Raw genomic sequence first — 14,968 nt, 5'->3', positions numbered from 1 at the left:
CTTAGGGAAATTGCTTAACACAGGATCTACTCTGACAGGCCTTTCTCCATACAGCTTTCTCCTACTATAACTCCAGCAGATGTGATTTATTACCCCATCTCTGACTTTGAAGAAAAACTCTTGCAATTTGTTGATAGCATTGGTCCTTCACGTGTGTCTGACCTGCAAGCACAGAAACTTTTCCCTGCAGACAGGCCCTTCCCACTCAACCAAGTTCTAAAAGCTTCAAAATTTAATCCTTATTGTTGCCTAGACAGAACCTGTCTCCGCAAACAACCTGGGCCTTGTCTGAACTCTGCAGAAAAGTTGGACAATAGAGGATGACTTACCTGTCTCACCTTATCTGCTCAAATGTGCAATTACCTCCTCGACCTTTCTATACATTCATGCAGCAAGTGATATACAGATGAATAAAGGAGATCTATATGTAACATTCCTAAAAGATAATACAGGCATTTTCCTAGTTCACTACAATCGTAATTCTGCTTCCTCTGTGCAGCTGTATATCTGTTATGAGGCTGATTTACAGCTGGGAAAGCAGAACTTGCTGCTTCTACTTGTGTTATAAAATCTAATTCAAGTGATGCACAGTTCCTCAGAAATTAATTTCCTTAACGTTTAAAACTAAACCAAAACTTGCTTTCATGTTCATACTGTTGCCTTTGTTTGACTCTGCTTCTCTCTGGAAGAACTGCACCTTCGCACATCACTAGATTTTTGTTTGAAAGACCACAGGGGGGTTAAACTAACTTAAGGTGAATAAATCTCTCAAGGTAGAAGTGCTCGCACTTCTAGCTAGGGGAAATATGATGGCAAAATAAAATTAATTTTGAATGTTGTCCATAAGAAACAGAAGAATGTTAGCAGAAGATTAACTTGAAGAAAATGAATCTGTGCCTTTATACTTGAATTAATTGTCAGTTTAATGTAGTTAGACTTGCAGAAAAAATAAGCTGTATGCACCATATCAGTTAAGCACAATACATTTATACATAAAAATGTTAGTTTTCAGAAGTAAATAGGAGTTAAGGAAGCAACACAGGAAAAAGGCTAAGAATAAAACCCAGCAGTGGTTTCCAGGCTATATTAGTTCTATAAATGCCTGATCTTTATAGCCTAAGCTTCCCCCTTCCTCATCCCAAATACTGATGAACAGGAGGAAGATACAGAAACAAAATTCCGCCTTAATGTGTCACTTCTAAATATATAAAAGACAGTCTCTTGAGAAAGCCACCTACCCTGCATGGAGGCAGAGGGGGGAAAAGAGAGTGTCAGGACTGTCAGCTGATGCAAGTACCACAACTCTCTTTGCAAGAGGTGCAGCTTTCAGCTCTACAGATATTAGTGGTAGCAGACGGCTCTTCCCACTGCTGGCTGGCTGTTTGCTCACATCTTTTCCACAGCTTTTGTGGGGGAACGTTTCACTTTGCTCGTTGTCTTCCCTGCTCATCCACATCTCTCCCTTCCCATTTGCTTCCCTCATTTTGTCCATGTTATACCTTCACCACAGAGTTCATGGGGTATTCCCATTATATGTGGAGTGCCTAAGACTTACCCAGTACTGCTCAATCATTTGACTAGGTGTTGCATCTGTTTGAGAGTATCCAGGGCACTATATAAGGCACAGCCTTCCTACACAGTGCCTCTGTCACATCAAACAGGGCTGATCAAGCCTACTGAAACATTTGAATGTCTTTTTAAACATCTGAACATGCTCCAAGCTCTATCCAAGCCATAGAAGCACACTTATTAAAAAGAGAGCATCATTAGCAGCACTGCTTGGAACAAAGTTCCCTAGCAAATTTCAGAATCAATTTAAGTAAATTTATCTGCATTTGTCCACTGCTATGCTAAATAAAGTCACTGATATGAGAACAAGTGAAAGAAATGGAGAAATTAACAGAACTAAAATGAAAAAAGACACTCCAAACTAGCTGTAATATTTCTTTTCCTTTCCTGCTTCTTCCCTGTCATAGCAATGGTATGCTCCCTCTTTGAGCAGGAATACATAACTCATGAACCCAGATGTAAAAAACCATACTTGCATAATCAAATTAAGTATATTTCAGAACTAAGCCTTCAATACTCACCCAAAGTGTTTGTTGCAAAGTTTTTTTCAAGTCCATCTTCAGTTAATTCTCTGTTATTCACCATACAACCTGCATTGTTGACCTGTAAGACAACTCTTGTAAACAAAAATGTATCTACACAAATATCTACAAACAAATTCACACATACAAGCAGACCATGTTAGTTTGCAACATAAAGCTACAAACTGTTTTAATAAATCTTGCTACTCCAAATCACACTACTCTGTTGATGACCATAAAGGTTCTTTACAAAAAGAAGGATCTTCAGAGAAATGGCTCACCACACATGGTAGTAAACAAAGAGCCAAGTCCTCTTCACGCCTTACTCCATGTTTTTAAACTTCTCTCACAGAAAGTAATATGCAAGTTTTAGAGCAAATATTAGAACGTAAATAAGCAGTGTAGTTTTAGTCTCATCTAAGAGACAGCACTGACCCCACATCACCCACACTAATGGTCATGTATTCTCCATTAAGGGAAAATTCACTGTGGGAAGCTGTGCAACGTGCAGTAGAATGGCTCACAGGAACTCCCATCCTCAGCAAATTAAAATAATTAGCTCCAAACTTGGCAGATTAGCCAGGCCAGCAGGCTGCTGCATCCTAGTTAGCCCTGAGAAGGGCACAGCTAACCAGCAGAGGTGCTTCACATTGACTTTGTGCCCTGGTTGTAGGGACCCCAGTTTTTCTGTCTGCCTGGCAATCCTGAAGATACCCCGTCTGACTCACACGTTGCTAAAACAGCACTGCACCACACAGCTGGATGCATTGTAAGGTAAAACTTCATGAACAGCCAGAAGTTTGCAAGCTATGTGTAGCTAGCACATTCTCAGACACAATTCTTTCTTTGCTCCAACATCCAGAGGAACCTCAAGCTTTACCTTCCCACCTCAAAAAAAGAAATACACATCATTCACTGCCACTCCTCAAAAGCTGTTTTCCCATTTCCATCAGAATTTCCTCATCTAGCAAGCACCAAAACAACTGCTCCAGATGCCTCAGTTTTAGTACAGCACCCAGAGCAAATTTTCACTGGTAAATAAAGGGGAAAGTGTACTGAGCCCTTACCAGCCATGATGCTTAACTGTTTGCTCTCTCCCTGGCTCTGTTTTAGACTGGTCTAACTTGACTTTCTATAAAAGTTTAATGTTTAAGAAAGACTAGCTTTAAGAGGGACAAAGTTATTAGTAATGAAAGTCAAACAGAAAACATATGGTAAGAACCTCAAAAGATGCAGCTAAAAAATTACTGCTTGTCTCTTTTTTTGTAGCATATCTCTGTATGTGAGCTAAGAACGGACAAGAGCAAACAGACCATGGAGACTACTGCAAACGCATTTAGAGAAAACCAAGCAGAGAATTTTGAGCCAAGTTGTGAAATCTACACTACCAGTTGGACAAATTCATAGGCTACACACACCAAAGACAGACACATGATTTAAGTATGCAAACTTACCAACACATTTAATTTATGTTCATTTTTGAATTTTTCAGCAAACTTCCAGATTTCTTTGGGATTAGATAGATCCACAATATGGAAGAAGATATTCTAAAGGAAAAAAAAAAAAAAAAAAGTAAGTTACAATCAACAGGGACAGTGAAGAGACCCTGCTCACTGTTAAGGCCTGCCTAGGTGAAAAAGTATCTAAGCAGTATGAAAAAATCTCTCTAGAACACAACTAAAACACTGAGGTTAACATGCACAACTAGGAAATCTAATTCTAGCCCTTAAAACATGTTTAGTGACTTGGTTCAGTTGCTTCTGAGCCATAGCTTTAATGCTGAATTTATTAAGAGAGCCCTACTTAGATAAATGTATGTGACAGTCAGGCATAGCAGAGAACCAGAAAAATATTGCAAAGCTTGCAAAATTTCTGTTTTAACAAGTCATACAGCAACTTTCTCTTCAGCTGAAAGCAACTTTCCAAAGAAATGCTCAAGGTCACAGGATCAGAGAATAATTTAGGTTGAGAGGGGTCCTCTGGAGGCTGCTTGGTCCCGCTGCCAACTCAAGGCAGGTAACTAAGATCAGGTTGTCCAGAAAAGTTTTATTTCCAAAGATGGAGATTCACCAGCCTCTCTGAGCACCATGCTCCAGTCTTTGACCACCCTCATGGTAAAAAAAAATCTGCCCTACTATCTAGTCAGAATTTTGCCCTGTTACAACGTGTGTCTGCTACCTCTTGTCCTTTGACTGCAGACCTCCAAAAGAAGCATGGCACTGCCTTCCCTACACCCTCCCATCACGGGGCTGTACACTACAGTGTGTACCCATCTCAACCTTCTCAACACTGAATGAGCCAGTCCTCTTAGCCTCTCCTTATACATCACACGTCCCATCTCCCTAGTCACCTTGGCAGCCATCTGCTTGACTTGCTCCAGGACATTGATGACTTCCTTGTCCTGGGGAGCTCAAAACTGAGCACGGAACTCCTCCTGTGGTCTCACAGTCTTAATGGAGAGGAAAATGCACTTCTTTCAGCCTGCTGGCTACACTCACATTCATGCAGCCTGGGGTGTGGCTGGCCATCCTTGCCCCAGGGCACACTGCTCACTCAGGGACAACTTGAAACTCTCAGGTCCTTTTCTGCAAAGCTGCTTTCCAGCCAGCTAGTCCCAACCTGTACTACTCCATGGGGTTACTCCATCCCAGGGCAGGATTGTGCACCTGCTCCTGGTGAACTTCATGAGGTTCATGTCAGCCTATTTCGTCACCTGTTAAATCCCTCTGAATAGCAGCCCTGCCCCCCAGCTCCCTCTCCTCATTTAAGACCTGCAATCCGATAAAGATTGCACTTCACTCCGTCCAAGTTGTTAAAAGAGATGCTAAACAGGTTTTGCCCCTGTACTGACTTGTGGGGGATGTCACTAAAAAATTTTAACAGATCAGCTTTTCACTGTTGATTGTCATTTTTGAGCCAAATGTTCCACTTTTCCCCCCAGCTTGTTATCCACCAGTTCAAACAACATGTCTCCAAACTGGCTACAAGGATACTAGACCACGTAAAAAGCAAAGTTAAGGAAAGAGGCAAGCACTGCTCTCCTCTTGCCCACAGGCAGAGTCATCTCACCAAAGGCAGCAATCAGGACAGTCAGGCCAGGTTCGCCCTTTACACGCTGTTTTTTCCACAACTACCTTTCTGTCTTTCATGGCTTCCACAAGGATTTGCTCCATAGTTTTCCCAGGGACCAAGGTGAGGCTGACCAGCCTGTAGTTCCCCAAATCCTGCTTGCCTTTTTTGAAGGCGAGTGGTTTGTCTTTTTTCCAGTTAACGGGAAGCATCTCCCACTTTGAGGAGGTTTCCCATGAAGATCAACCATCTTTCTCAGTGCCTTTTGCTCCTCATGGCTGCCTCCCATGGGATCCTGCCAACCAGGTCCATTAAAAGACAAAATCTGCTTTTCTAAAACCAAAGATTGTAATTCTACTCATTCTTCTCACCTGTCTCAATCTTATATTCCAGTCTCATGGCCACTTCCACCAAGACAGCAATTCAAGACTACTATTCATAGCAGGTCCAGCAGAGATCACCCGTAGCTGGCTTGTCCAACACTCATAAAAAAATTGTCCTCAATGCTCTCCAGAAATCTCCTGGACTGTATCAGGGTGGTTCAAGTGCTCCATGGCTACCATGACCTGTGATGATGGGGCTTCCCTAGCCTTCTAAAAAACCACTCTGTCTACTTCCTCTACTTCATCAGGCAATCCGTAGTAGACAACAACCACAATGTTATCAACATCGATTCTGACCTATGTGCCTTACCCATAAGCTCTCAACTGGCTTATTACCCATTTCAGAGCAAAGCTCCATGCATTCAAGCCATTTCTTTGCGCAGAGCACAAATCCTCCACCTTGTCTTCCCAGCTTGCCTTTCTAAAAGGGCCTGTATACAACCCATTCCAGCACTCTAGTCATGTCAGCCATATCTCTCTAATCCCAGTGAGATCACAGCTCTGCAACTGTGCATGGATTCCTGTGTTTCCTATGCCAGAAGCATTCATGTACAGGCATCTGAAATGGGCTCGTAGTCACGCTGCTTTCATACAAAAACTAAGATTCTCCTCCATGTTCTGTCCCCTAGACACGTAACCACTGTCGCCATGACTCCACTGGGCTTGGTCACTATCCCCCAGTGAAACCACTTTAAAGCCCTCCTCACTAGCTTAGCACACCTGTTGGCAAAGATACTCTTGCTCCACTTTGCCATTCCTGCTCAGCAACGCTCAAGAGGTCATAAAGGCCAAAACCAAAGTGACACCAGCTGCACCTTCAGGGTGTCTGTGCTCCTGCACAAGCCCTTTGCTTTCACTGGAAGGATTTAGGAGAGCATTACTTGAGCCCCCATGCCCTTTATCCTCTATAAGGCACTCTTGATTAACTCAGGGTCACCCCTCACAATGTCATGGGTGCCCATGTGGTTGGGCAACAAGAGATACTGGCCAGAGGTCCAAATGAGCCTCAGCAGCCTCTCCACAACACCATGGATGTGAGTCCCTAGCAAGTGACAAACCTCTCCAGACATCGAGCCAAGACTGCAGATGGGTGCCTCCAACCCCCCCAGGGAGGGAGCCTCCAACCATTATCACCCACCACTTCCAGTGCTGACAACAGTTCAGGCTCATCTGTCTCCACACTTCCCCTGACAGAGCTTGTTCTTCCTTATCTGTTACCATGGCACTATACCTATAAATGCACATCTGCTGGCAGATAACAAGCCTGCCTTGTGTTGCCAGCAGTCACAAGCTTCCATTCCTCCCCATCTTGGGAGTCTCTATCCACTGCTTATTCAAGCACAGTTTCTATCTGTCCCTTCTGTGCAATGTTGGGGTTTGTGCTCTTCCACCCTCTGCAAAGACCTTGTCAATATCCTGTTTCTGTTCGCTATGGGTATGCAGCCTGCTCATCTCCTGCCATTGCTTCACCCAGAAGCCCAGCACCTCAACAGCAGAACCCAACCGATAAGGCCACCGTCATGCTCCACCCCAGGCTCAGGGAGAAGTACCAGTGACTCCCTGCAGCCCAATATCTGCCACATCATTCCTCTGGAGCTCTGTCTGGGCCAGCCTCCCATGTGCCAGGCACAGCTGCTCCAACCAGGGCAGGAGAGCACACTTCCAGGTGCATCACTGCACCCACTCCAGCTGTCTCAGTGTTGGGTACCTTCTGCAACCCCTTCCGTGCTAACTGCTGCATTAACTGCTAAGTCCTTGTTAGCCACCCCATGTCACAACAGTCTTGCAATGTTTTGACATACTTATGACCAGGAATGTGGATACAATAGAACAAAAAAAGGAAAAGCTTGACATAGAGCAAATTTATAATTTTCTAAACCACTAAAGCTAGAAATATCGCCTCTCTCCAAAACATCACAAACCTTTTACTGTTTGTTACAAGCAATTCTCTTGCTTTTTGCAGATTTGTGTTCTACCTACCTAGTACAAGCACAGTGGCATTTATCATAGGCATACAAAAGGCATGTCAACTCCTACTCTTCTCCTAGATAGCACTTAGTCTCAAAGACATACCACAGATAGTCTTATGAAGTAACCCAGGAAAAGGCAGCTTTAAAATAATTATGCAGAGGAAATGTTCTCATGCAAAACAACAAATAATCATTAAAGGGCCTCCACTCTTTCCAAGTTGTTTCTTTAAATACTCATCATACAAGCAAATAAGATGAGCAAAGAAGCTGAGAAAATTATAAGACATTATTCCCTGCGTATAATTCTGCTTCCCTGAAGATAAGAAACGCATGACTCTTCCTCTCTAACCATTGGATTTCAGCTTCTTAGTTGAGTTACATCAGAATTTTCTCATGGTAATGTTAATTTCTGACCAAAAACCTAACACTGCTCTACTGTTTCTAACTGGATACCTCTCTTAAAGCTTTCTACTTTTAAAGCTACTACCACTATGTAGTAGTACAGAAGAACTGAACTTTTTGGGACAGATGTTCAATATTACAAGTGATTTCAGAGACTGAAAAACACCTAAATCAATAATTGTCTGCTGAAGACTGTCACATTGGCTCAGAAAAAGGATGCACAGGCCTGTTCCCTATAAAAGTCCTTAAGGTAGCAAAGCCATTTTCAAAGTGAGACCTAATCTCTGTGATTAGATCTACTTTAACAGGTTAGGGGAACTTCCCGGTTCCCAGGTCTAGGTGCACCTGCCTGCCAAATAACAACTCCGTTTCAGCACCAAACTCCAGCTGGTGTTGCTGTGGAAGATGGAAAAAATCTTTGGTATATGCTACAACAGGATCTCTGTCCAGATGATCAAGTTAACAGCTCAAGGAGGAGGAAGTTAAGTCTGGATAGAGCTTGTCAAGTTGCAGATATGGTACTTTATTATCTCCCTGGATTGCTTCTGAATGAGTATTTATAAAGAGGGATGTTCTAGTGGACTCCTTATCAAAATGACTCTTCCCAATACAGTCGCATGTCCCACAGGGTCTCTTTTACAGCTTGTCTAACACTTCACCGAACGCTGCTTTTTGTACAAGTACCCTGTCCCCAGGGTCTCACACAAGTTCTGCAGTGCTCTCAAACTCTTCCAAGACTAGAGAAACTACAGATTTGCAGCATACCAAGAGTGGGAATGCAGTAATTGTGCTGCTTTTAGAGGAAGAACATTATTTGCCTCAAGTTTTGTTTCACCAAATGACAAAAAATAGAACATGAAGGAACCTTCAGAGGTCATCAAACTTACCCTTCTTCCCAGGCTGTCTGTCTGCAGTTAGAAAAGACGGTAACACAGATAATCACCAGTCTTACTATAGCCATGGGATTACACAGTTACAGACAGCTGGAAAGTATTATTTTCTACATAAGGACTGATCTAATTCACCTCCATTAAAGAACTGAAGTGTAATGCTGGTTGTGTCACACTAGGGAGCTGAAACCAAAGAGCAGAAATTTAGTCAATATGGTATCTCTAACCATTAAAAGCCTTCAGAAATTTTGATTCACATTAAAAACTATTACTGGAATCAAACCACTGTGTTCGAGAGCCAAGTCACTATTTAAAATTAAGACAGATCTCCATCCAAGTGTTGTGAGTTAACCTCAGTAGGCAGCTAAGCCCCACACAACTGCTCGCTCACTTCCCTCCCAATGAGATGGGGGAGAGAACTGAAAGGATAAAACTGAAAAAAATTGTGGGTTAAGTAAAGATAGGTTAATAAGTGAAGTACAGCTGTGTGTGCAAACAAAGCAAAATAAAAAAGAAAAATCCTTAGTTTTGTTTGCCTGACTTTTCATTGTCAGGCAAGTGTTTAGCAATCCCCAGGAAAGCAGGCCTTCATGACATGCAACAGTGATTTGGAAAGTCAAACAGCGTAATAGCAAATGTCCCCCCCTTCCTCCAGCTTTTATTGCTGAGCATGACATCATATGGTATAGGATATCCCTTTGGGCAGTTGGGGTCAGTTGTCCCAGTATGTCCCTTCCCAACTTTTTGTGCATTCCCAGCTACTCGCTGGTGGGGCAGCATGAGAACCAGAAAAGGTACTGATGCTGGGCGAGCACTGTTCAGCAACTAAAACACAGGTTTTGGTCACAAATCCAAAACATACCACTATAGGAGCTGCCATGAAAAAAATTAACTCTATCCTAGCCAAAACACAAAGATAGAAAGATAATGACTGCACTCCTCCATAAGCACACCCTCCTGAACAATTAGTAAAAGCAACAGTGCCAGCTACAGGGGGATACTGTACAGTGATATATGCAGAAGCAAAAAGAATATGTAACAGAAGGGAAGAGGTAAGGAAGAGAAATTACAAAAAAAAAAAAAAAAAAAAAAGAGATGGGAAAGTATGTAAAGCATGGAACTAGGACCACACACAGAACTTCACAGAGCAGCCAACCTTAGCAAATCAAGAGTGTGTTATTCAAACACATAAAACCTTCAACTCCAGTGCTGAGACTCATAAATGTTGTTGTTAAGAGTGTTGCAGTGCATTAACTTTTCAAAGCCTCAGCCACATAGTTAGGAATAGTAAGTAGGACATCACAAAACATATCAGCAACAAACATTAAGTAAAACAGCGTGCTGCTGGTGATGTTATTAATCATAGAAAACATCACCTAGTGAAATTAAATCACTTGAAACCAAGTGCGTGATAAGCTACTAGACATTTCCATGTCCGTATGAAACTACTATTGAAAACACAACAGCAAAATGACAGAACAGACTAAGTATCTCAAGGCCTCTGAGGTCTTTAATATTAATCTTCCTAAGAGTAAACAAAAGACTGAAAAAAAACTCACGTGATTGCCGGTTTCTGTCACTATTTCTCCTTTGGCAACCTCTGCCCGTTCTTTATTTCGGCAAACCAGATGAACCGTGCCACCTGGTGGATTTCGACAAGAAACACATTTTATAATTTATTACTATGTTTGGGGGAGGCATCAACAAAGAAGGAAGGCCGGGAAGCAATGTGCAATTTGCAGCTCTTGTTTGGGGTTAGTTTCTGATACAATCCAAATGAAACAAAAAACCTCTTGTGATTGCACACCAGTTTGCAGGAAATGGCCACAAACTGCAGCTTAGGTATCAAGAAAAAAAAAGATGCAGAATTTCCATCCTTGCAGGTTTCAAGATCCAGCAAGACAAAGCAATGGCTGGTTTGATCTAGTGTTAGCAACAGTCTTGCTTCAGGTGAGATGCTGGACAAGATGACCTCTAGAGGTCCCTTCTAACCATCTTTTCTATGAAAGGAACATGCCGGGCAAGGCTCCTCTCAAAGGCCTGGATACTTATCATGACCTTATAACTTAGCTACCTTAAAGACACCCTTCAAGAAGGGGACCAACGTACAGGTAGGCATAATTCTTTTTAATTTTTATGCTTTGTATTCTCTGATCATCACAAGCAATATGTTACTCTCAGTCACAGGAATACCCGCACTCTACTTTTACCCATTTTTAAGGGTGTTTTAGGGGTTGCTAGCAATGCATCACTAGAAGGCTCAAGCAATATAATCCCAAAGGATTGATAATAGAAACAATGGTGCTGGGTCACTCTTCTAACACCTGGAACCCAAATGCAAGACACTAAGTCTACCTTCGGAATAGAGCAGTCACACTGCACAGCCCAGAGTGGGGTCTGATAATGAAATTTTCTGTCTACAAGAGAGGTTTTTCCACTGAGGACCACCATTGCAAGTATATTTGGCATGCAGCTAATGCAGCCAACAAGTTTCAAGGTTCTTTTGAAATTTTCTAACAGGGTCTGACTCCTCCACTGCACTGCCAGAGTTGACCGAGTTACTTTTACCAAGTTCATAACCGCAGGCAGCAGGGGGAAACTCCCGAATCTGGGATAATCATACAAATGACACTAACCAACAATTAATACAGTTTTGTCTTCATTTTGTGTTACACATGTACCATACATGGAAGGAACCATGCACAGACAGCCACCGAGTATTTCCAGATCAGAATGAAAGTTTTTGACCCAGGGAGAACAGATTTCATAAGCAAGACAAAAGGCAATCAAAAGGGGCAGCATCCAATGCTTGCTTCTTTGGCCATTCTCACAGTGACTGCAGGCTTCAGTGCAAAGGAGGGCTTTAGTTACAGATCTTAAGGCAGTTAAGGATGTACACTTGCAGATGTTTAAGGAGCTCTTCCCAAGACACAGGGTACAGCACAAGTAACGTGTACAAATTAGACACATGGAAGAAGTAGCTGGCCTTCAAGCTGATCAGGAACATTCTCATAGTCTACACTGAAAAATCTTCAGGGGAAATATTTGGGTTCTAAGGGCTCTGAATATGAACATTTTTCTTGATGTTAAGGAGAGGGGGAAATTTTGGTGTGACCTATAGGCTAGGAAAGGGATTTGAATATATTTTCCGTAGTAAAGATTGATGTTATTTGAACTTAAACAACACGTGGGAATTGTCAGAGTGGCTGGGAGAAGACTGTGTCAAACTGGAAATGCAGTTCAGAAGACACATGGGAAAGCCCAAATCTGTAATAGCCATAAGACACCAATACAGAGAGAAGCTGAACTCAGGCTAAAGAAGTTATCATCATTATTTACAAAAATATGAAGTGCTTGAAGGTAAAGCCAACATAGCTTTGTTATTCTTTTTGCCAAGTCTGAATTCCTTATTTCTTGTCATAGTGTACTTGAAGAGACTCAACTAGAAACTAGGGCCCCAACAACTGACATTGTGTTTCAGAGCGACAAGTTCAAGGACAGGATCAGTATCACTCTTTTAGGTCATTTTAACTTCATATACACAGCAACACAAACACAAGGTTCAGCCAAGCAGTCTGAACCCAAGGTTGTTCTTTGGGCTTCAAATACCAGACATGGTGACCAAATCCTATGCAGATCCAGTCATCTTGACAGCTTTCAAAACCTGGCAGTCACATCTGTTTATGAGCAAAACAGTCTCCAGACAAAGCACTATTTAGATAAGGCTATTATACATAATGGCAGTGGTGGGAACCTGAAATCAATCATATACTGGCTACTAGCACTGATGGGGATCTTTAACTCAAAGGCTCTTTCATGCTAATAATTTTGAATCAGTTTAACTGAGTCACCACTTCATAAGATAGTTATGAAACCTAGGCAGGCAAAGAGAGCAAAGAGCTGCAAGCTCCTCCCTTCCATTCTACGTGCCAAAACTCCTATCACAAGAAGTATTATTGTGTCAACTCTGAAAGGGGTTAGGTTTATCCTTCAACAGCAGCTAGTTCCAGTTCATACCATCTCCTTGCTTACAGAAAGCAACAGAAAAAAATGGTTGCTTGTAATCAGTTAAAGGGCACAAACTCCAGGTTATTATCACTCGGATCAAGTGCAGCTTCTTTTATACCCGCCCATCTCAGCTTAGCAAAGCCAATTGTTTTCTTTCATCATATGATACATTTGTAACTTCTTCAAAACTGTTCAAATTTAGCCAGGCTGCTACTTGTACCACGTAAGTCCTAAAAGCCTATAAGCCACAAACAGACCTCCATCCACCAGCACCACCACAAGGGCCAGATAGTTTCAGTAAACCTGCACTTAAGAAACACTTTGCAGATTGTCTCCACTAACGTGGTTTCATTACTCCAGTTTTCACAGCACTGATCATGCTTAAATCTCTAACCCCCACAGACTCCCTTGATAAATAACACGCCTGACCGCTCATCCCCAGGAGCTGCATTGTTGCACTTGTGCTGGAAGGGCAGGCCTGATCCCTTCCATCTTCTCCGTATGGACCCCTCAGGGCTCCTCATGCCTGCCCGGCTCACCTCTCCTCGCTATCTCTTTGGCTGTGGCCTTGCCAATGCCACTGTTGGCACCAGTGACCAGAAAGGATCTTCCAGCCACGTCCACCTCCACATCAGCTGGATTGAAGTGCTTGGAAGCAGACTCATAGCCGGTCCTGAATAAATCAGAGACACCTGTGAGAAACTAGAAGAGAGTACTTCCAAAAAACACAGGGGGCAGTTGAGAAGCGCTCTTCCCTCACAGCTCCGCGTGGGCTAAACACCCCCTCCTCCCCGTTATCCTCCGTGCTGGAGGGAGAGGCCAGGTATAGCACCAGTGACACTGCAGCGAGTGACATAGCGACAGCTGAAAGACTTTGCTCGCCGCAGGCCACACGGGGCAAGCCCTGAGAGGCGGGAGCCGGCCCGGCTGCAGTCCCGGGGCAGGTGCCTGAGCGGGCAGCTCCCACAGGGAAGGTGCTGACATCGGTCCGCTCAGGCGGAGCGGGGGAGGCTGCCATTAAAAATACACAGAAACCGAACGCCCAGAAACGGCCCCAGCCTGTCCGCAGCGCCCGCCCCGCCGCCTGTACCTCGTGTATTCCCGCAGCCCCTTCACGAACCACACGGCGTTGCGGTACCAGGACATGGCGCCGCTGCCGCCACAGCAACGCCGCCCCGCCCCTGCCCTTACATAAGGCGCCCGGGCCGGCCCTGCCCGTCCCTGCCCTGCCTGCCCGCCCGCCCGCCGTTAGGTAACGGCCCGGCCCGGCCCGGCCCTGCCCGCCGTTAGGTAACGGCCCGGGGCGGCCCAGCCCTGCCCGCCCGCCCGCTGTTAGGTAACGGCCCGGGGCGGCCCTGCCCGCGGTGGCCGCCGCCGTTATAGGCTGCCCGCCCGCCTGAGGGGCGAGGGCTAGGGCGGGTAGTGCATGCCTGTGGAGGGAAGTTGTACCCCCCTTCCTCCCCCGCAGCAGTTTGCGGGTTGTTTTTTTCTTATCCTTTCCGTTCCCCCCCTCCCTCGTCAGGCGGTGAGGGAAGGGGGCCGCTTCCAGCCGCCGGCCTGGGTGCCTCCGGCCAGCCCTGGGGTGCTTCGGCGGGTGCCGCAGTCCCCGGCCGCGGCGCCCGGTGGCGGCGGTGGCAGAGGGGAGGAGGAGAGTTTCCCTGGGCACCTGCCGGCCACAGGTGCCAGTGCCAGCCACAGCGACAGTGCTAGCCGAGCCGAGGCTGGAAATGGGGTGTCATTTTGGGAATGGGGAGCGCTTTGCAGGACCTGAGCCTGCATCCCCTGCTCTGGAAAGCTGTCCCAGGGATGCTCCTGCCGAAACAGCGACAGCTGTGTTGTGCCACACCAAGTAGCAGTTTATGTAAGAAAGAAACCTGTGAAATTCCCGGCTCCTGTTGATGGGTTATGGGATGCCTGTACACAAGCGGCTATTGCAGTAGGGGTAGTGAAACTGAAAATGTGTTTTCAGTTCCTCTGGTATGTGCATTGGAGCTATGAAGCCTAAGAGAATCACTTGGAATTGCACATCTGGATGACCCATGTTAGCCATAAGGAAATTGTCATTGCAGTTATGTCTTTAAGTACATTAAAGGACTACGCACTCACATAATTCAGTGTGTGAATTAGAGAAATTCACGTATTTTATGTCATGTGCA

The 14,968-nt window shown here is 44.4% G+C and overlaps 1 protein-coding gene across 4 annotated transcripts in view; it reads right to left on the bottom strand.

The window, feature by feature from the left end:
- Positions 1–14,009, bottom strand: part of DHRS12 (dehydrogenase/reductase 12) — a 30,855-nt gene extending 16,846 nt beyond the window's left edge. For all 4 annotated transcript variants that reach the window (XM_037377444.1, XM_037377443.1, XM_037377442.1 and 1 more), the window contains exons 1-5: positions 13,903–14,009; positions 13,352–13,485; positions 10,364–10,446; positions 3,545–3,637; positions 2,091–2,172 (exon numbers count right to left, since the gene is read on the bottom strand). In XM_037377444.1, coding sequence (XP_037233341.1) covers positions 2,091–2,172; positions 3,545–3,637; positions 10,364–10,446; positions 13,352–13,485; positions 13,903–13,958 — 448 coding nt within the window. In that variant the 5' untranslated portion in view covers positions 13,959–14,009. The remainder of the gene's footprint in view (positions 1–2,090; positions 2,173–3,544; positions 3,638–10,363; positions 10,447–13,351; positions 13,486–13,902) is intronic.
- Positions 14,010–14,968: the final 959 nt, after the last annotated feature.

The sequence above is a fragment of the Falco rusticolus genome, chromosome 2 (assembly GCF_015220075.1).
Source record: "Falco rusticolus isolate bFalRus1 chromosome 2, bFalRus1.pri, whole genome shotgun sequence".
Taxonomy (NCBI): Eukaryota; Metazoa; Chordata; class Aves; order Falconiformes; family Falconidae; genus Falco; species Falco rusticolus.
Note: the sequence above shows the minus strand (reverse complement) of the source record. Positions and strands in the feature narration are given on the sequence as shown.